The 22,024-nt window shown below is 43.6% G+C and overlaps 1 protein-coding gene across 5 annotated transcripts in view; it reads right to left on the bottom strand.

Annotated features, from left to right (window-relative positions):
• LOC140724432 (NACHT, LRR and PYD domains-containing protein 3-like) overlaps nucleotides 1–22,024 on the bottom strand; it is a 41,452-nt gene that overhangs the window by 5,700 nt on the left and 13,728 nt on the right. For 2 of the 5 annotated variants that reach the window (XM_073038878.1, XM_073038881.1), the window contains exons 2-7: nucleotides 16,404–16,571; nucleotides 12,980–13,061; nucleotides 7,495–7,854; nucleotides 6,755–6,921; nucleotides 3,489–3,660; nucleotides 3,325–3,390 (exon numbers count right to left, since the gene is read on the bottom strand). In XM_073038878.1, coding sequence (XP_072894979.1) covers nucleotides 3,325–3,390; nucleotides 3,489–3,660; nucleotides 6,755–6,921; nucleotides 7,495–7,854; nucleotides 12,980–12,989 — 775 coding nt within the window. In that variant the 5' untranslated portion in view covers nucleotides 12,990–13,061; nucleotides 16,404–16,571. Of the gene's footprint in view, nucleotides 1–3,324; nucleotides 3,391–3,488; nucleotides 3,661–6,754; nucleotides 6,922–7,494; nucleotides 7,855–12,979; nucleotides 13,062–16,344; nucleotides 16,572–22,024 lie in introns of all 5 variants that reach the window. The other 3 variants (XM_073038880.1, XM_073038882.1, XM_073038879.1) reach the window with 2 other exon arrangements.

Genomic DNA, 22,024 nt, shown 5'->3' with positions numbered 1-22,024 from the left:
TCTCCCTTGACCAAGGCTTTGCATTCCTGTCCTCCAAAAAACAAGTTAAGGCTCCGTGTTCTCATCCTGTCCATGTGCCTCACCCAGTCCTGTGCTGGGGTTCCCTCGTCCTGTCCAGGAGTCTCATATCCAGCCCTGTTGCCACCCTCGTCCTGTAGCCACGTCTTGTCCTTGCCTGGTTCCGGGGTCCGAGCCCGAGTCAGACAGACAGACAGACAGACATACTTTATTGATCCCGAGGGATATTGGGTTTCGTTACAGTCGCACCAACCAAGAATAGTGTAGAAATATAGCAATATAAAACCATAAATAATTAAATAATAATAAGTAAATTATGCCAAGTGGAATTAAGTCCATGACCAGCCTATTGGCTCAGGGTGTCTGACACTCCGAGGGAGGAGTTGTAAAGTTTGATGGCCACAGGCAGGAATGACTTCCTATGACGCTCAGTGTTGCATCTCGGTGGAATGAGTCAAGACCCAGGTTCCAGGTCCCTGTTCAGTCTCTGGCTCAGAGTCCTTGTCCAGGTTCCAAGTTCCTAGTTCCTCATCTGGGTCCCGCTTTCCTAGTCTAGTCCTAGCCCAGGCCCTGTATCCTAGTCTCGTCCAGGGCCTGTGTCATGTCCAGCATCATTTCTTTCCCACTTCCCTTGCTTGCTTTACACACCCAGTCCTGTTCCTAGTACTTCAGTGTCGGTGTCTTGCATTTGGGTCTGCCACCAGCGGACACCTATGACACCTTGCATTGATGAAAATATATCCTGAGAACTAATTGTGAAATTCAGAAAATGCAAAATGAGGGAACACAGCACACCAATCCTCATAGAGTGATCTGATGTGGAAAGAGTGAGCAATTTGAAATTCCTGGCTGTCAATATCTCCGAGTATCTAACCTGGACCCAATATATCGATGCAGCTACAAAGAAGGCACAACAGTGGCTATATTTCATCAGGAGTTTCCAACATCTTCTACAGATGTAACTTGCAGAGCATTGTAACTGGCTGCATCACAGTCTGGATCACGAGGACTACTGTACAGGATCGGAGTAAGGCGCACACTCCACGCTTCAGGAACAACTTCTCCTCTGTCATCCAGTTTCTGAATGGACGTTGAATCCATCGATAGTGACTCACTAATCTCTTTTTTATTTCTATTTCTACACAACTTGTTTAATTTAATATTTTATAGGATCACACAGACATGCATAGCTATATATGCTATACATGGTTTCTTTGGAAATTAGTTCCATTATTTGAATTAATTGTTTTAGCTTTAATGATACAAGGGCAACTAATTTCCAATCATCCCTGTATAGCTGTGTCAAAGTATAATTTGTTTATTGTTTTTTTCTGATTTGATACCTGATTTTTGTCCATTTCAGTAAATTAGAAAGTGGGTTTAAAACTAGATAAAACCATAGTGGGCTTTGTAAGTCTCTCTGGAAAATGCCTCCATTTATTTTGAAAACAGTGGTTGTTCTTCTGTGGTTGTTAATAGGGTGATTATTGTACGCCAATGCTTCATCAGTTGTAGACACTTCACAAAGATTGTGTGCATCTTATAACCATAATTATATAAGATGCACACAAATATATTATATTACTATGAACTTCTCTAAAACACTCGAGGGATAGAATGAAATGGTTCTTGAAAGACAATATAATATTGAAAGATTTCCGCTTTCCCCAGGGCTTGCTATAGAACTACATAATCTGTTATTAGTTGTTTCTTAAATCCGTTTATACTCAAACTGTATTCTTACTGCTCTTCTGTATGTCTATTGTGGTTAGTTGTGAGATGCACGATGTTACGATTTTATATATAACATTTGTCTTATTATTAAAAAGATTATTAATAGCATAGTAGATGACCATTCAATAGTCTTATAAATGCAGAATTAAAGTTGTCCTTGAGGCCGGTGGTACATACCTTCAGCCTTTTATATCTTCTGCCCCATGGGAGTATGACAGAGAGAATGTTTGAGGTGGGTTAGGTTTCAGCAGCAAGGCTTTGGGTGGGGGAAGTAGTGTCTTGCTAACTTGAATGAGTTCTTCCAGGAGGTGACACAGGTGCTGGATGAAGTTACACATGGATATTGTCTGCTTGGATATTAGTTGGATCCCACATGGGAGGCTCATACAGAAAATGAACATGCTTGAGAACCGTGTGAATTGTCCTGGCTGCCGGGGACCCACACTGGGAGAAATTTCTTTCGCTGGAGGGTGGTGAATCTGTGGAACTATTGTCATAGACAGCTGAGGAAGACAAGTCTTTGGGTATATTTAAAATGCAGGTCGATATGTTCCTGATTAGGAAGAGTGCCAACATTTACTGGGATAATGGGGTAGAGAGGAATCGAAGAGCAAATTCACTGAGCGGCATGGGTTAATTCTGTTCCTGTATCATATGGTTTTAGGGAGCATTTGGAGTATTGTATTCACTTCTGATTGTCCAGCTCTGGGAAGGATTGGAGCGGGTGCAGAAAAGGTTCATCAGGATGTTGCTTGGATTCAGTGGCATGTGCTACAAGCAGAGGTTTGATAGACTTGGTTTGTTTACTCTGGAGTTAGAATAGAGATCTCACTGAAGTGTATAAGATTGAGAGATACGAGTTTAGGCACACAGCCTGTACACATGACTGGTGTCTAGTACCACAGGGCATTTGGTTAGAGTGAGATGGGGTAAATTTACAGCACGTGGGTAGCTTTTTCACATGGTAGTGGGCGCCTGGAATTTATTGCCTTGGTCATGTCAGAAGCAACTGTGATAAATATTCTCCTAGATGTGCAGTAAATGCAAGAGTATGGACAATAATATATAAGAGAATACCAAAGTATTTTTAAGAGTAAAAAAGTGAGAGGGTCGATATCGGACTGCTGAAAATGATGTAGATGCAGTAATGGGTGAAAAGGAAATACCAGACAAACTCTGTGGAAGTAACTTGCAGAATTACAAAAGGTAAAGAGCATCAGTAGACAGAACTGAGTGCTGCTGCTATTACGAAGGAGAAGGGCCTTCAGAATCTGAAAGGTGTGAAGATAGAAAAGTCACCTGGACTGGGTCATACAGTGTATCAGGAGCCTGTCTGGGGTGTGTGGGTGTTCCCAGAGCGTGAGACCCTGGAGTGAAGGCTTCACCAGAACCAACAGCTGGATTAATAGAAAAATACATTGTAGACTATTCAGGCTGCAACGAGAGATTCTCTGAATTGTAAACTGAACCAGAGATCAGCGAATGATTAATAGTGAATTTTGATTCCCCAGTTCTGCCAAGTCACAGTCAAACATTTGAGATCTGGTTTGAACTGTGCATTTCATCACTCACCTATCAGATGAGCGGGTAACTCAGATAACCCTTGGCCGATGTTCATGTATTCTTGTGGATCAGGACCTGTTTAAATAAAATAAATGTCCATGAAAACAGAAATAAAATAATTAAATCTGCTTATTTCAATGTGCCTTTGTGTTCAGTGCGTGGTTTTAACATACCGAGTTCCTGTATTTCTCTCAGTATTCTGTCCAACTTTGGTAACTCAGTCCTCCACATCACAAAGGATTCCCACATTGCCCTCCGGGCCCGGGAGCCTTTGTCCATCACCAAACTGAGGAAGAGTCTGGAACTCTCTGTCCGGTTTCCCCTCTCTGTCAGTTCAGTGACTTTCTATAAAAGGGAAACAATTTATTTATTGTAGAGCAGACAGACAGACATGGAGAATGTGGAGGAAAACATCTGTTCATGGCCCCAGTAGCTTCAGAACAGATGCAGTCACTGGGCTGCTGTCTCATCCTCCCTGGGTTCAGTCATTAACAGAGAAACAGTAACTGAAGGAAATTCTAAATCAATATCGTGAAAAAATAAGGATTTAGTGACGCCCTGCAGTATATTCAATGTGATTAACTTACTTGTCCATCAATGTGCAACATTACATCAGAAATATGTGACAACAAGAAGAGACAGGAAGGCAAGAGAGCAAAAAATGGATTGTGGTCATCACTGGATCGTGGCAGAAAGAAGTTTATAGTTGGGTAAAAAATTTAAGCAAAAGGATGGGCAGGTGAGTGAAAGGGTTGGGTTGACTCTGTTCTCATAGAAAAATAAAAGTCCTTATAATGCAGATACGATAGAGTCTTTTAGGGTAGTAATTTCTAGGGTAGGGACATGTTCGGCACAATCTTGTGGGCGGAAAGGCCTGTATTGTGCTGTAGGTTTTCTATGTTTTTATGTTTCTATAAAGAGGCAATATCAGATTGGATGATGTAGATGTTAAGAAACTGCATAGGAAAAATGACCCTGATGGAACAGTAACCAGGATGTGGGCTACAAATTCCAGTGGGAGAGAGAAGAGGCATGTGGAGAGGTCAATGTTAAAACAGTCATGGGGAATTTCAATATGCAGGTAGCTTTGGAAAATCAAGTCAGTGCTGAATCCCAAGTGAGGGAATTTATAGAATGCCTTTGAGATGGCTTTTGAGAGAAGCCTATGGTTGAGCCCACTATAGGAAATGTGTATCTGTAATTGGTGTTGTGTATTGCAGCAGATTTGATTGGGGAGCTTCAGGTAAATAAACCCTTAAGAGGCAATGATCATAAAATAGTGTAACTCTAACTGCAGTTTGAGAGGGAGAAGGTAAAAGTTAGATGTATCCATATAACAGTGGAATAAAGGAATTACAGAGGCATGAGAGAGGAGTTGGGCAAAAGTAAATTGGAAGAGGACACTAACAGAGACAAAAGCAAAGCAGGAATAGATGAAGATTCTGGAAGCGATTCGGACGGCGCAGGTAGAGGTAGATAATCCCAAAAATTGAAAATAATTCCAAAGGGAGGATGATCAACCATGGCTGACGAGGAAGTCAATGCAGCACAAAAGCAAAGGAGAGGGCATAGAATATAGCAAAATATAGTGGGAAGCTGGAGAAATGGGAAGCTTTTACTAACCAGCAGAAAGCAACTAAAAATCTGTAAGTAGAGAGAATATGAAATATGAAGGTAAGCTAGCTAATAACGGAAAATGGCTCACCAAAATTTCTGTCTGATACATATACTCTTTTAGGACAACCTATTGATTTTTGGGTTCATAAGATAACAGCTTTATGCATGGTAGTTCACGTCTAACCTACCTAAAAGATTTTCCAGGAAGTTACCGGGAAAGTTGATGAATCGAAGGAAGTGTGTGTTGTCTACATGGACTTCAGCACGGCATTTGACAAGGTAACGCAAAGGAGGCTGGTCAAGAAAGTTCAGTGGCTCAGCAGTCAAGGTAAACTGGTAAATTCGATTAGACAATGACTTCTTGGAAGAAGACAGAGTGGTTATACACTGTTGAATCTCTGTTTGGGAGTTTGTAACTCATGTGGTGCCACAGGGATGGGTGTTGGGTCCTTTGTTGTTTGTGATCTATATTAACGATCTGAATGAAAATGTGGTTAATTCGATCAGCAAATTTGCACACCAAGAGTGGGGACGTGTAGTGGAGAGTGAGGAAGACTACCAAAGCTTGCCGTGGTGTCTAAACCAGCTGAGAAATGGGCTGAAAAATTGACGATGAAATTTCATGCAGACAAGTGCGACGTGTTGCACTCTAGATGTGTTGATACAGTGACTGGTAGGGCACTGAGGGGTGTAGTAGAACAAAGTGATCTGGGAATGCAGGTCCATAATTCATTACAAGTGGCAGCAAAGGTTGATAGATCAGAAAGAAAGTATTTGGCACACTAACCTTCATAAATGGAAATATCGAGTACAGAAGATGGGAAATGATGTTGAACGTGTATAAGACGTTGGTGAGGCCTAATTTTGAGTATTGTATGCAGTTCCGCTCATCTGCTTATAAGATAGATGTAAAGAAGTTTGAAAGAGTACCGAAAAAATTTACAAAGACTTTGCTGGGACTTGAGGACCTGAGGTATGAGAAAAGATTGAACAGGTTAGGACTTTCTGCCTTGGAACGTAAGGGATATTTGATAGAGGTACGCAAGATTACGAGGGTTTTAATTGGATTTTGCACTGCAGTAAAGAGTTACTACAAGAAGTCATCGGTAAATGTTGAAAGGTGAAAAGTTCAAGGGGCAGATGAGGGGAAACACCTTCACACAGAGGGTGGTGAGAGTGTGGAACGAGCTATCAGTGCAGGGGGTACAAGCAGTTAAGAGAAGTCTGGATAGATACATGAATGATAAGGGTATAGAGCACCAAGGCCCCGTGCAGGTCAATGTGAATAGGCAGTTTCAGTAGTCCGGCATGGAATAGATGGGCCTAAGGCCCTGTTTCTGTGCTGTACTTTTCTATGACTATGACGTCAGGTTGTCATTGTTCAGGAACTCAGATGGAGACCAGACCAGGTGTGTTTAGTAGGTTTCCCTCCCTCAAGTAGGGCAGTGAAGCCGGTTGGCCCAATTTATAATCTGACAGTTTAATATTCATCCTGGATTAATAAGCTGAGGTGAATTTAACCGGCAGTCCTGTAAGATGCAAAATTAATTTGAGACTGAATGGCTGCTCAATAGTCCAGATATACAGCCACTGCTCTTATATCACATCGATCAATACAGCAGGTGAGAGAGACAAAGGTGACACTGAAACTGTAGTTCCCAGTGCTCTCCACCATAATAGCTGAAACCAGATCTGTGAAAAACAAGTCAGAGATCAAAGTCTCCATTGCAATGCAGAACTCCTAGAACATGCAGGAGATTAATATCGATTACTATTCCCTCTGATACCAGCAGTTCAGTGACAATACACTAAATACACTCACCTCATTTTCTTCTCGACTGAAATATCCCTCCTTTGTCAACATCGAACTGAGTCCTTCAACCTTTTCTTCAATCGCTTGTTGAAGTCTGTCTCTGTAGAACTTTGTCAGTTGGTACAGTCGATATTCACCCCCCTCTGCCAGGAGGTCAGAGATTGTAAACTCTGGCTCTGTGAATATGAAAAGAGTATGTAGACACAAACTCAAATATCACTTGTCTCCACCGCTCTCACCCAACTCAACAAACCAGTCATGTCTCGAAATTCAATATTCACCCGTCTTCAGCAACAAACAATGGATTTTGCAATAATTTTCAACACTGACCTTAAAACCTACGCCACAGTGTTTTGGGCACTACATTACCAGAAGGACCACTTTACTGGAAAACAGACCAACCCCCTTCCCACCCAATTCAGTTATTTCAATTTAGGATGGGCAATACCTGCTGACGCTGTCAATGACGCTCGCTTCCCAGAGATGCTCTCTCGATCTTGGAGAATACATATCGCTTATTTCATATCCTGGAAATACTCTCTTATCTGGACAGCAGCATTTCCTCCATTACACATCCTGAAAATCCTCACATTAGGTAGTACATTTCCTGTAGTGTGTTAACGCGTGCCTTACTAAACCACTTGACCCACACATTACCCCACTTCTCTGAGCAACGCTCCAACATGGCCTCACATTTTCCCTCCTCTTTGTCACATTCGGTGAACACATCATGCTTATATTTCACTCACCTGCTCCGTGTTGGGCATTTGACAATTCCGTGTTCAATGATCGTCCGGGCTGACAGGCAGTCGCCTCACTTGTGCTGGTTCCAGGGTCCTGATCGGTGTCTCTGACGTCACTGTCTCTGGGCTGACAGGCAGTCGCCTCACTTGTGCTGGTTCCAGGGTCCTGATCGGTGTCTCTGACATCACTGTCTCCAGGCTGAATTTGCTCTTCCTCTGCTGCGGCCGGACCGCATTCCATTGGGACATTGCTCTCAATCTGACCCTGCTTTGGTACCTTGCTTCCCGTGTCCCGATCATCTTCCCTCGATGAGTTGCCTGGTAAAAGCCTCTTGAGTACTATCTGTACCCGATTTAATTTCCCACCTGAAGTAAATGATAAATAGCAGGTTTAGAGTGACTTCGACTCGAACAAGGATTCACAATGGGTGTCTGCAATGGAGCCGAGACTCCGGCTGACCAGGTTTGGAGTGGGACTGTGCTGGTACAGTGATACATGTTGGTACCAACGACATAGGCAGGAAGAGGGATGAGGTCCTGAAATGTGAGTTTCAGGAACTAGGCAGAAGGCTGAAGAACAGGACCTCAAGGGTGGTGTTCTCAGGATTGCTGCCAGTGCTACGTGATAGTGATGGTAAGAATTGGAGGAGATGGCATTTGAATGCGTGGCTGAGGAGTTGGTGCAGGGTGCAGGGTTTTAGATTTCTGGATCATTGGGATCTCTTCTGGGGAAGGTGGGACCTGTACAGATTGGATGGGTTGCACTTGAATTCGAGGGGGAGCAATATCCTTGCAGGTAGGATTGCTAGCATGGTTCGGGAGGGTTTAAACTAATTTGCAAGGGGGATGGGACCCGGAGCGATAGATCAGAGAAAGAAGTGCATGGAGTAAAGCCAGATCTAACATATAGAGAGGCTTTGAGGAAAGAAGCAGAATAAAGGGTGTAAAGGTAGTAAGGTAGAAGGGCTAAAGTGTGTGTACTTCAATGCAAGAAGCATCAGGAACAAAGGTGATGAATTGAAAGCTTGGATACATACATGGAATTATGATGTAGTGGCCATCACAGAGACTTGGCTGGCACAAGGCAGGAATGGATTCTCAATATTCCTGGATTTCAGTGCTTTAAAAGGAATAGAGACGGGTGGGAAGGGGAGGAGGGGAGGCATTACTGGTCAGGGATACTATTACAGCTACAGAAAGGGTGGGTAATGTAGCAGGATCCTCTTTTGAGTCAGTATGTGTGGAAGTCAGGAACAGGAAGGGAGCAGTTACTCCACTGGTGGTATTCTATAGGCCCCCTAGTAGCAGCAGAGATACCCAGGAGCAGATTGGGTGGCAGAATTTGGAAAGGTGCAAAAATAACAGGGCTGACTTTAACTTCCCTAATATTGATTGGCACCTGATTAGTTCCAAGGGTTTAGATGGGGCAGAGTTTGTTAAGTGTGTCCAGAACGGATTCCTGTCACAGTATGTTGACAGTCCAACTAGGGGAATGCCATACTAGATCTAGTATTAGGTAACGAACCGGGTCAGGTCACAGACCTCTCAGTGGATGAGTTTCTGGGGGACAGTGATCACCGCTCCCTGACCTTTAGCATTATCATGGAAAAGGATAGAATCAGAGAGGACAGGAAAATTTTTAATTGGGGAAGGGCAAACTATGAGGCTATAAGGCTAGAATTTGCGAGTGGGAATTGGGATGACATTTTTGCAGGGAAATGTACTATGGACATGTGGTCGTTGTTTAGGGATATCTTGCAGGATGTTAGGGATAAATTTGTCCCGGTGAGGAAGATAAAGAATTGTAGGGTGAAGGAACCATGGGTGACAAAGTGAGGTGGAAAATCTAGTCAGATGGAAGAAGGCAGCATACATGAGGTTTAGGAAGCAAGGATCAGATGGATCTATTGAGGAATATAGGGCAGCAAGAAAGGAGCTTAAGAAGGGGCTGAGAAGAGCAAGAAGGGGGCATGAGAATGCCTTGGCGAGTAGGGTGAGGGAAAACCCTAAGGCATTCTTCAATTATGTGAAGAACAAAAGGATGACAGGAGTGAAGGTAGGACCAATTAAAGAGAAAGGTGTGAAGATGTGCCTGGAGGCTGTGGACCTGAGCGAGGTCCTCAATGAATACTTCTGTTCGGTATTCACCAATGAGAGGGAACTTGATGACGGTGAGGACAATATGAGTGAGGTCGATGTTCTGGAGCATATTGATATTAAGGGAGAGGAGGTGTTGGAGTTGTTAAAATACATTAGGACGTATAACTCCCCGGGGCCTGACGGAATATTCTCCAGGCTGCTCCACGAGGTGAGGGAAGAGATTGCTGAGCCTCTGGCTAGGATCTTTATGTCCTCGTTGCCCACGGGAATGGTACCGGAGGATTGGAGGGAGGCGAATGTTGTCCCCTTGTTCAAAAAAGATAGTAGAGATAGTCCAGCTAATTATAGACCAGTGAGCCTTATGTCTGTGGTGGGAAAGCTGTTGGAAAAGATTCTTAGAGATAGGCATTTAGAGAATCATGGTCTGATCAGGGATGGTCAGCATGACTTCATGAAGGGCAGATCGTGTCTAACAAGCCTGATAGAGTTCTTTGAGGAGGTGACCTGGCATATAGATGAGCGTAGAGCACTGGATGTGATCTGCGTGGATTTTAGTAAGGCATTTGACAAGGTTCCACATGGTAGGCTTATTCAGAAATTCAGAAGGCATGGGATCTAGGGAAGTTTGGCCAGGTGGATTCAGAATTGGCTTGAATGCAGAAGGCAGAGGGTCATGGTGGAGGGAGTACATTCGGATTGGACAGTTGTGACTAGTGGTGTCCCACAAGGATCTGTTCTGGGACCTCTACTTTTTATGATTTTTATTAACGACCTGAATGGGTTTAGAAGGGTGGTTTGGCAAGTTTACAGACGACAGAAAGGTTGGTGGTGTTGTAGATAGTGTAGAGGATTGTTGAAGATTACAGAGAGACATTGATAGGAAGCAGAAGTGGGCTGAGAAGTGGCAGATGGAGTTCAACCCGGAGAAGTGTCAAGTATATGGAGGAATTTAAGGTGGGGGATTATATGGGAGGCAGGGTTTGAGGGTCGGCACAACATTGTGAGCTGAAAGGCCTGTAATGTGCTGTACTATTCTATGTTCTATGTGAATGAACCACACTTTCTGCTAGGTGACCATCCTGGTAAGCTGGTGTTTGGACAGAAATAGAACTGGACAGACACAGTAATACTGACCACCACTACTCATTAGCTGAAGAGACTGATAACCAGAGGTATTAATGGAATGACATCAGGTGATACCGGGAATTATCACTGGGATTATCTTCCACAAACATAAATCTCCCTGGATCACAAACTGTCCAGTCACCTGTGTCACTCACAGACAAGCCACTGGATTACTCATGGTCCCATCCTCTAGATCACACGTTCCCCGTTTGCTTTGTCACACACTGTCTTGTCCCCTGGGTCACCGACTGACCATTGGCTTGAGACGAACAATGTCTACTCCCCTGGGTTACAGACCGACCATAACCTTGAAGCCCATGATGCCTGGTCCCCTGGGTCCCATCCCGTCTCCTGGATGATGATCGTCATGGAACAACTATACAAGTCATTGGCAAAGGGAGAGTCTTGCGTGCAGTTCTAGTAACTAAACAAAGTCTCGCTGAGAGAGCTTTGCGTGTATTTACAGTTGCTAATCTATAGGATGGATGTAATTCAGCTGGAAAGGGTGTCGAGGAGATTGACAAGTACGTTGCTGGATGGGGCTGTTTGGTTTTTGTGTTATATGGTTCAACTGGGACAGTTTGCCCCGGATCACGGGAGCTTGAGGGGTAACCTTACACTACTTACTCCTGATGAAAATAATCAGGAGTGCAGATAGGGTCGATGGTCATAGTGTTTTTGCCCAGGTTAGGGGAGTCTGAGACTCGAGGGCAGAAATTTAAAAAGGACTGAAGGGGCATTTTTTTCATGTGGCAGGTGATGGGTGTAATTTACGTGCAGCCAAAGGAGGCTGTAACACACAGGAAGTTACAAAGCTTAGGATGTGGGCAGGAAATAGGGTAGAAGAAGCCTGCAAGGGAAATTTGAGAAAAGCTGCTAGGAAATCGGGCCAGCTCAGATACATTTAGAACAGCATGAATTAGTTGGGCCGAAGGACCCATTTCCAGACTGTAATCTTTGTTTTATTCCACCTGGAATCACAGAGTTGAGCACAATCACAATGCCTACAGGATACAGAGACAGCTGGTCATTGGTTATACCGGGTCTCCCATCAGAGATACTGACAATTTAAATTCAGGTAGCACACCATCTCAAGAGGGAAATATTGAGAACTCACGTTCACCAGTTGGCCACAGAACAGACATGGATCGGGGCATTAAAACAGAATCAGAATCAGTTTTATTATCACCAGCATGTGACCTGAAATTTGTTAACTTAGCAGCAGCTGTTAATCTAGCAGAAAAAAAATAATGAATAAAATTAAAAAAAAAACAAGTAATGCAATTACGTATATTGAATAGATTAAAAAAAAAACAGGAAGACTGTATATTAAAAAAAGTAAGATCATGTCTGAAGATTAGATGTCCATTTAGGAATCAGATGGCAGAGGGGACGAATCTGTTCCTGAATCGCTAAGTGTGTGCCTTCAGGCTTCTGTACCTGCTTTCTGATGGTAACAGTGATAAAAGGGCATGCCCTGGGTGCTGGAGGTCCTTAATAATGGACACTGCCTTTCTGAGACACCGCTTCCTAAAGATGTCTTGGGAACTTTGTGGTCTAGTACCCAAGATGGAGCTGACTAGATTTACAACCTTCTGCAGCTTCATCTGTCCTGTGCAGCAGCCCCTCCATACCAGACAGTGATGCGCCAAAGCAGACCACAAGTTTTTCTAAAATGAAGTGTCTCCTGATCCTCAGCCATTTCCAAGGCTGGCAAAGTTCTTGGCTCGACTACAGAAAACAGAGTTCGGAAAATTCCCCTCATCTACTTTGCCCATCGAGGAGGAAGTTGATAGCTGCCCTGCCAGAACCTGAAATGTTGTATTGTCACACAATCTCTGAAATCCCGGAAATGCTCTTATCACCCGTCTCTGAATTTTATAAATGAAAGTTGGAGATGTCTTTCACCTCTAAACAGGCCCTGATGTGCAACAAACCCTGAACCTGGACTTTTACGTAACCAACAACACCGCTGTCACATTCCTGTTTGTGTTTCACTCTCAACCTGCTGATTCAGGGTCTCCGACTCCTCTCACTCAGATGAAGCTTTACCTGGTGAGCGGAGTAATTCAACCATTACTGGTGTCAGGTCCCTGCACTGGAACTTGGATTGATCGATTACACAAAGCTGCTTTACCAGTGGGAACAATGACACTGCTTGATGAAACTTTTCTCTGCCCTGTTAGCGCCTGTGTAAGTTTCTTCATCTGAACTATTGTGCACTAATAGGGCAGAAGTTTAATTATAAAAATCACAGTGAACATACCTGTAGCCATTCTGGTTCTGACTGATGATTATTGTTTACACTTTGGTCGCGGTGCAGGACAGCCCCACCTGCTGGTGATGACCTGAATTACACACAACAACAGACTGAGTCAGAGAGAGTAGGATTACTTTACAAATATGACAGTATCGCCATCCTCTGTATCAGAGCATCCGTTGGCTTAGGGACAAAACATTCCCGGTTAACATCAACTCCCACACCATGTCTGTATGTCTGTCGAGTGATATCTGGCGCATATACTAATAGAGTCACCGAGCAACAGAGCACAGGTACAGACCCTTCAGCCCATCGAGACAATGCTGACAACAGTGCCCACAGAGATGGTCCTAATTTCCTGCGTTGGGCCTATTTCCGTCCTGGCCTCTTCTTTCCATCTTCACATCCCAACTGCTTCTAGAATTATACAATTGTGTCTGCCTCATCCACTTCCTCTGGCAGGTCCCTCCACATAATCACCAGCCTCTGCATGAAGCAGTTGCTGTGGTTTTACAATATATTTACCACTCCTCTGCCCATTTAGATCCCATATAAGCTACGATAATCTTCACCGTGAGTATCATCTACTAATTTTGTGTCATCCACAAACTGACCGGTCAAGCCTTGTGCACCTGCATTCACTTCATTGCTATCAACTAACAAATATCGAATGTTACAACTTGTAGCTTTGTGGTACAACACTCGTTACGCGCCTCCATTCTGAGGAGGAACGTTCAACCATCACTCTTTGCTTGCTACCTTCAAGGCAATTTTTGAATCCATCTAACTTTCTTTCTCTGTACCTCATGGGACCTTATCTTTCAGAACGAGCTGTCATGAGGCACCTTGCCAAAGGCTTTACTGGAGTTCAATGTACAACATCCACTCCCCCACCCTCATTGATAATCATCTTCAAAAACCTTAAAAAGTATTGTTGAACACAACTTTCCATGCACAATGACATGGTGAATGTTGATCAGTCTCTGTCAACCCAAATGTTGGCAGATATTCTGTGTGTACCTGATCCATATTGTGGAAAATTATCTCGGGCACCTCCCCTTCCATTTTCTCCACTCACCATCAAAATGTCTAAGTGGCAACCCGTAGTAAGATTATGCTTCTGCAAATGCTGTCCCCAAGAATCCGTTCCAAGGGCTTGCCCACCCCTGATGTAACACTCACTGGTCTATAATTCCCAGTATTATAGACTGGTCTATAATTCCCAGTATTCCCATTGGGTTTATTGAATTACAGAACAACATTTGACAGCCTCCAATCATGTGTTACTACCCCTTTGGCCAGAGAGGATGCAATGTTCATTGTCAAAGCCCCATGATCGCCCCTCACTTCCTGTAGTAACGTGGTGTTTATTGGTAGAATGAACAACATCTCTTTCTTAGCAGAATGGGAATGTTATGCTATCATCACAATCACTGTCCATCTCACTGGTAACTCTGAAGCAAGGCATTCATTAAGCACCTCACTTATCACCGTATCCTCCAGGCACATTTCCAACTTTGCTCCTGAGTAGTCCTAGTCCTACCCTCAATCAATTCACCCTCCTCTTTTTCACCCACATGTAGAATGCCCTAGGATTTCCTTCATCCTACTTCCCAAGGTCTTCTTAAGTTCCCTTCGACCTTTGTAAGTCACTTCTTAAGCTCCTTCCAGGCTACCTTATAATTCTCTAGAGCCTTGCTCGAATGTTGCTTCCTAAACCTAAATAATGCTTCCTTTTCCCTCTTGCTTAAATGTTCTCATCTCTTGTGATCCATGGTTCGTTTATATAAACATTTTTTCACTGTGTGTGGAACAAATCTACCCTGAACCGCATTCAAGTGTTCCTGAAACAACCTTCACAGTTCCACTGTTCCATTTACCTTTGAAAATGTTTTCCCAATTTGCACTCCCATTACGAATACCATTGTAACTACCCATCCACTGATTAAATACTGCATCGTATCGTCTGCTACTATCCTTGTCCATGACCATGATAAAAATTGGGGTGTTGTGGTCACTATCTCAAACAGGTCACCCATCTTGACATCTGTTACTTGACCAGCATCATTGCCTCATACTAGATACAGTATGGCAACTCCTCCAGTTAGCCCATCCACATACTATGTCAAGAATTCATCCTGGACACACAACGCATTCTGCCCCATTGACACATTTTGGAACAAGGAGGTGGGATCAACATCAGGAAAGTTGAGGTCAATAATGATAACAACCTTGTTGCTTTTGCACCTTTCCTGAAAATGCTAAGTTATCTGCTCTCATTATCCCAGTGGCTTTGGGGGAGGCCGATAGAATACTCCCAGAATGATAGCCCCCTTCTTATTTCTGACTTTCACCCACATTGATGTCCTCTGTTTATGTAGCTGTGATACCATCCCTAATTAGTAAAAACAATTCTCCCCCTTTCACCCCCCCCCCCCCTTACGTATTATGAAACAACTAAAACCTGGAGCATCAAACACCAATCCTGCCCTTGTAACAGTCAGGTCTGTGTAATGGTGATAACATGTACCATCCATGTACTGAACCATGTTCTAAGTTACTCTTACTCGTAACACTTATTGTATTGAATTAAACATTTCCAACTGACTACATGATGCCCTGTACACAACCGATCCTCCCACAGTCTCTGTGAACATTGCATTGCCTTTATATCAACTCTTCTATCATCTGACCAAACACTCTCGTTCCCATCCCACAACGACTGAGAGTAAATAGACCCCGGCAGCTCCAGCAGTCCTGGCTGAAAGAACATCCGTTCACCTCAAGTACAGATATAACCCGTGCCTTTGGTACAGGGTCAAAGGGGAACATAACTTCATTGTGAGACCTAATTCTGCTTAATCACAGATTCGTAGGTTCTGACAATTTATTAGTAGAAAAGTACTTGATGATGACAGGGTATGTAAATGTAAATTATTGGTTGGCATTTGCTAGTTAGGACTGAATAAAATGTGGTGCTGGGACATTTAGCTTCAAGAGGGTTTGCGGAGGCTTGTGGGACAACATACTCGAGGGCAAGTATATCGTTGCAGATTGCAATAGACAGAGGAGTCAATGACATGTTGCTGTAGTTCACGGTAATTCCACATTTCTGCAATCACTAGAGCTGGAGAAAACTGCGGCCTCTTATAAAGGGAGGAAATTCTCAACGCATTTTGAGATTATTGTGACGTAACACAGCCAAGCAAGGAAACAGCAGAACTGATAAGAGTTTGAAATGAGTAAACAATATGAGGGAATGTGCGTGGCTTCCCAGAGTAATTAGCAAATCTGCAGTGAGTGCAACGGGGTCTGACAGGCGCATACTGGTAATCCTACGCTGATTCAGTCTCACTCCAGCTATTTCCTACCTTCCTTGGTACAGAAATGTAATGTCTAAAGGACCAGTGTTTGGGTAAATAAGATTCACCAAACTTTCTCCTGACTGAATCAATGGAAACTCCAAGTCAGATGGGTTCTCTCCATTTGGTGCTCTCCGTCTTCAGGCTGGTTCAGTGTTGCTGTTCCCTCGTCTTCAGTTGTGATTTTCTTCCTGTCGTGGGCTTTTCTTCCAATAAATCTCGCAGGTCAGGTCTACCTTTAACCAGGAGATAATGAAGTATGTTACTCATACAAAGTAGAACAAAGGATTAAACTTATTGGAACTTAATCTTGAACTCATATATAATAATGCGAGTGAAGAAATCTGTAACTGCCCCTCACACTTTCCAAAGCCTGACATGGGATACAAAGAAACACACACAAAATTGCTGGAGGAACTCATCAGATCAGGCAGCATCTGTATGTCGACTCTACTCTCTTCCATAGATGCTGCCTGGCCTGCTGATTTCCTCCAGCATTTTGCGTGTGTTGCTTGGTAGCATCTGAAGATCTTCTTTTGTCTGTGATGGGACAAAAAGAAGTCATCACTCAGTCATGGCATAAGATACAAATCATTATGCATAGAGGCAGAATTAGGTGATTCGGTCATTCTAGTCTGCTGCATAATCAATCATGGATGATTTTTTTCCCAATACCATATTCTTGCTTCCCTGCTATAGCACGCAACCTATTTAGCAATCCAGAACATGAATATACCCAACGACAGCCTCCACCACCCTCTGTGGCATCAAATTCCACAGATCAACCAACATTTGGCTAAAGTAATTGCTCTCATCTCAGTTTTAAAGTGAAGCTTCTTTATTCTGAGGCGGCACTCTCAGATCCCAGACTCTCCGTCTAATCAAGACACCCTGTTCATTCTCACTGCAACCAAACCTCTTGTCATTCAGTCGGTGTAAATAATCACCCCCGTCCTAACCCGCCAACCATCTGAACTCCACTGAACACAGGCCCAGGGCCATCAAATGCTCCGCATGCATAATGCTTATCATTCCTCGGATTATTCTTTGAACCTTGTTATCAACAGCTGCACTGAATGCATTTCCGGGGTAAAAATACAGGACAATTGGTACCAGGATAATGTACTGGGAAAAGCTGTGTGGTTTCTTCGCTCTTCTATCAACTGACACAAAACGAGCGCTGGTGCGCTGATCCATTCGCAGGAGATTTAAAATGTTCCAGGTGAATGTAATAAACAGAAACGGGAATCACAAGAAACGCTCAGCAGGTAAGGAGCAGCTGTTGGGAGAGGGAAAATGATACCGATTCGGTTTCCTGACCTTTCGTCAGAATGGATTCATCCAGGTTTTAGTGGAAAATCTCAGGCTGTTCTCCATGGAGCGGTAGGGACTGAGGGGAGATCTGATAGAGGTTTATAAGATTACAAAAGACGTAGGTAGAGTAGACAGGGAGTATCGTTTCGCTGTTTTAAAATGTCTAATACCAGAGGACATGCAATGAACGTGTGAAAGTGTAGATGCAAAGGAAATGTGAGGGTAAGTTGTTTTACTCAGAGAGGTGTGGATACCTGGAATGCGCTGTCTGTTATGGTGGTGGAAACAAATACATCGGAGGCTTTTAAGACACGTTTGGATAGGCACATGGGTCTGAGGAAGATTGAGCGGATATGGACATTGTGTAGGTAGGACTCATTCGTTTTTTTTTTGGCGGGGTGATTTGCTTTTCTGCTGGTTTGGCACACCATTGTGGCCGAATGGCCTGTTCCTGGGATGTACTGTTCCAGGTTCTGTTCTATCTTCAGCATCCTGAGTTTATGTTTGACTCCCAAAGGCAGATAGACAGGTGATAGTGAGGGGGAATGTCCAAATGTGAATTGATTTCTGAAACCCCAGGCTATTTCTACTGGTGCAAACACAAAACAGCATATTTAATCACAGCCTCTCCCTGTGAGGGATGGAATGGGAACTCATTCTCTGCTTTGCTTCCAAAGGAACTTCAGAGCCAAACATGTGAGCACAGAACAGAAATACTCGCTCAACATCGCATAAACGCGGACAACTTGATCCCCTGATTTATTTTATCTGGATCAAAACATGTGTGGTATCCCAGGATGCAACCTCAGAGGGTCACAGCCCACACCGACAGCCTCGCACATCTTTTCCACGTCTCACAGTGGGTGTTCCCACATCTCACACCGAGAGATTCGCGCTAGCAATATCCAGCCCCCGGAGACGTCTGCTTCATTGCGGAAGGAGGGACATCCAGCCCCATCTGTCAATGCACCAACCTAGACCGAAGCCCAGACACTGATAGTTCCATATTCCTGGAGCCCCCATCCCAAGATTCTATCTCAAGTACCAACTCTCTCAGGGCTCTTTGCTGCCGGTAATATGCGGCAGTGTTTCAGCTAATCCCAGTTCAAAAACTTACACTCCCACACCAACCCATGACAGAACTGGAGCCTGATGATCTTTTGTCTGGACAGGGATCCAACGAGAAACATGGGCATTGGGTCGCAAAGAGGGTGCTGATACATTTCAACTTGTCTCCTCAGTTACATTGAGCACATTTGTTCATTATTTTATTGTTGAGTGCAGTGTAGCCCAGGTCAATTAGCAGCCACTTTCCCCATTGTGTAACAGGAACAAAATGTTTTAAATATAAAATTGAAAATATAGCATTTGAAACTCACTACAGGAGATTTTATTTTGTTCTTTTGATGCAGAAACAATTGACTGACTGCAAAATGTTTGACACTCAGAACAGAATTGCACAAATACAATCCCTACAATCTTCTTCATTCCATCCCGGACAGTAAATGCTCAAGGCATCCTCGTATCTGAAGCCACTCTCTCTCCGCACCATTTTGTAATGGTGATACTAAAATTCCAGTGGCTGTATTTACCCTTTCCAGGAGCATTCAGTAAATCTCCTGGTAGTTCCAGCTCTACTGAACTCTCAGCAATGTAGACGCTGCTCCAAAATAAAAGCACATTGTTGGATACAACCCGCCTGCAATAAATGTCGATTATGTGTACAAGTGTCAATGTAGATTCACAGAGTCCTTAGAGCACAGACACAGGACTGTTAGTCGATCCAGTCCGTGCCATGATCAGTGTGGTTCCATCCCCCTGCACACAGACCACAGCCCTCTATACCTCCCTCATCCATGTACCTACCCAAACATCTCTCAAATACTACAATCCAACTTTCATCTCTCACTTCTGCTCTGTGCTGGTTCCGGATTCGTACGACCCTCTGAGTGAAGTAGTTCCCCATCAGAATGTCCTTAAATGTGTCACTTTTTGCCCTAAATCCATGATCTTACCCAACCTTAGGGGAAAATGCCCACCTACATTCACCCTATTTATACCATCATAGATTTCTATATCTCTAGGGGGGTTCCCAACCTGGGGTCTATGGACCCTTTCTTTAATTGTAGGGGCAAATGACATAGAAAAGTTCAATGAAGTAAATGGTGAACTAGAACACATTAGAATACAAAGATAGATCAGAAGAAAGATTGCTAATACTTATCATTGAGGTATCCTAAAACGAAAAAGCTAGAACAAACAATAAGAAATTTGGCACATGGCCTTTGCCCCTTACCAAACCTGATCAATGCGTCATGGAATGTATCCGATCGGGATACTTCCCGCCTTCGTACGGCTACTGCTCTGCTCATGACTACATGAAACAGCAGAGAACCGTGGACACAGTTGAGTCAAACATACAAGCAGGCCGCCCCTCCTGGTGTGGGAACATTGGTAGGATTCTGCAGAGAGTGGTGCAGACAGCCCAGCGCATATGTAGTTGTGAACTTCCCATGATTCAGGACATTTACAAGGACAGACGTGTAAAAAGGGCCTGGAGGATCATCGTGGACCAGAGTCACCCCGACCACAATCTATTCCAGCTGCTAACATCCGAGAAACGGTTCCGTAGCATAAAAGCCAGGACCAACAGGCTCCGGGACAGCTTCTTCCACAAGGCCATCAGATGAAATAACCCACGTTGATTTAAGTGCACTCTATATTCTATGGACTGTTCAATTTATTAGAGATTATTACAAATTACTTTGATTGCACTTTGGACATTTATACCTTGGACATTTATTTTACGTAACGTAAAGATTGTTACACCTCATATTGTGAAGGATGTAAGAAATCAATTCAATTTAATTCAATTCAATTCAAACTTGCTAATCGCGCCTTGTGTATCCCCATACAAATCAATGGCATGAACAATGAACTACAGAGGTCTCGATATTGACACACATCACAGGCCTCCATTCACAAAAAAAAAACATCTTCAATCATCTCCCTCTGCGTCTTGTTCTCGAGCCCGGTGTGAATCCAATTCGCCAGCTCCCTGTGAATCCCACGTGACCGAACCTTCCTGATCAGCTGACATGCGGGATCTTGTTACAGACTTTACCAAAGTTCAAATGAACAACATCACTGCCCAAATTCAACAAACTCCCTAGTTAACTCTTAAATAATCTCCAAAATACTTGACAGATATGATGTCCTATTGGGCAGTGTAGACGGTGATTTCCCCACAACCAATGCCCAACATCCTAGGATTTCAGCTTCACTGCAGACTGAGAAAATTCCGATCCCAGCTGTCGAAATACCAACCTGGACTGAAGCCCGTATACTGCCAGTTGCATATCCTCAGAATCACCAGCCTAATATCATCACCCATTTAAAGACGCTTTGGTGCCTGCAATTTGCCGTGGTGTTTCTGCAATTTCCGATTCACAGACTAAGGTGGAATTGGAACCTAATGACCCTCTGCCGGGGCTGGTGCCCAGGCTGGTTCCCCGGTCTGTATAGAGGATGCGGATACACTTCAGCCTGATCCCAGCAGCTAAAGCGAGCACATTTGATCACAATCTTCCTGCTGTGTGGGATCTTGCCCAGCACAGCTGGCTGCCATGTTTCCTGCAGTGCAGCAGGAACAAAATGTAAAATTATAAAGTAGAAAATGCTGGGAACTCAGTACATCAGACTACGTCTCTGAAAGGACAAATGGTGGAAGACCCAGTTCCAGAACCAAGACTGTCCAAGATGCTGCTGATCTGCTGAATGTTTCCAGTATTTTCACCTCCTTACTTTAAATGTCCTGCAACTGTATTTTCTCCCTCTTCATTTTAATGCACAGATAGTAACTGATTGCCACCCTAAACTGTAAATGCCACACCCACCCCAACTAATTTGTTAGTTCCGTGTTCATTCAGACCCTGGTGTAACACACCCCATACAGTCAATGCTCACAGCATCCTTTCCTCCCACTATCACTCTGTTACATTTGCTCCTGAGGCCACTGTCTCTACACTAAGAGGCGGTGACCACAGAGTGATAAAAACTGCAACACTTGCTGCAGCTCTGACAGGCCGTTACCCTGGAAACAGATGAAATGGCTCACCGAAAATAAACAAAAAATTAAATAACAAATTCAACTTCAGATGCTATGGGTTCCATTCTGGCTAAGGTTAACTCTGCAACCATTTTGTAACGGTGAAACTAAAATTGAAATGGCTGCTTTTACCCTGCCACGTGCTGTGTTCAATTAAACCTCTGGCAGTCCTAACTGTCAAAAAAAAAACAATTCTGGAAAAGATGCAAGGCAAAACTTCACAATGAAGACAAAGTTTAAAAGACAGATTGCTGAAATATATAATTG

Source organism: Hemitrygon akajei, unplaced genomic scaffold, assembly GCF_048418815.1.
Source record: "Hemitrygon akajei unplaced genomic scaffold, sHemAka1.3 Scf000216, whole genome shotgun sequence".
NCBI classification, from domain to species: Eukaryota; Metazoa; Chordata; class Chondrichthyes; order Myliobatiformes; family Dasyatidae; genus Hemitrygon; species Hemitrygon akajei.
Note: the sequence above shows the minus strand (reverse complement) of the source record. Positions and strands in the feature narration are given on the sequence as shown.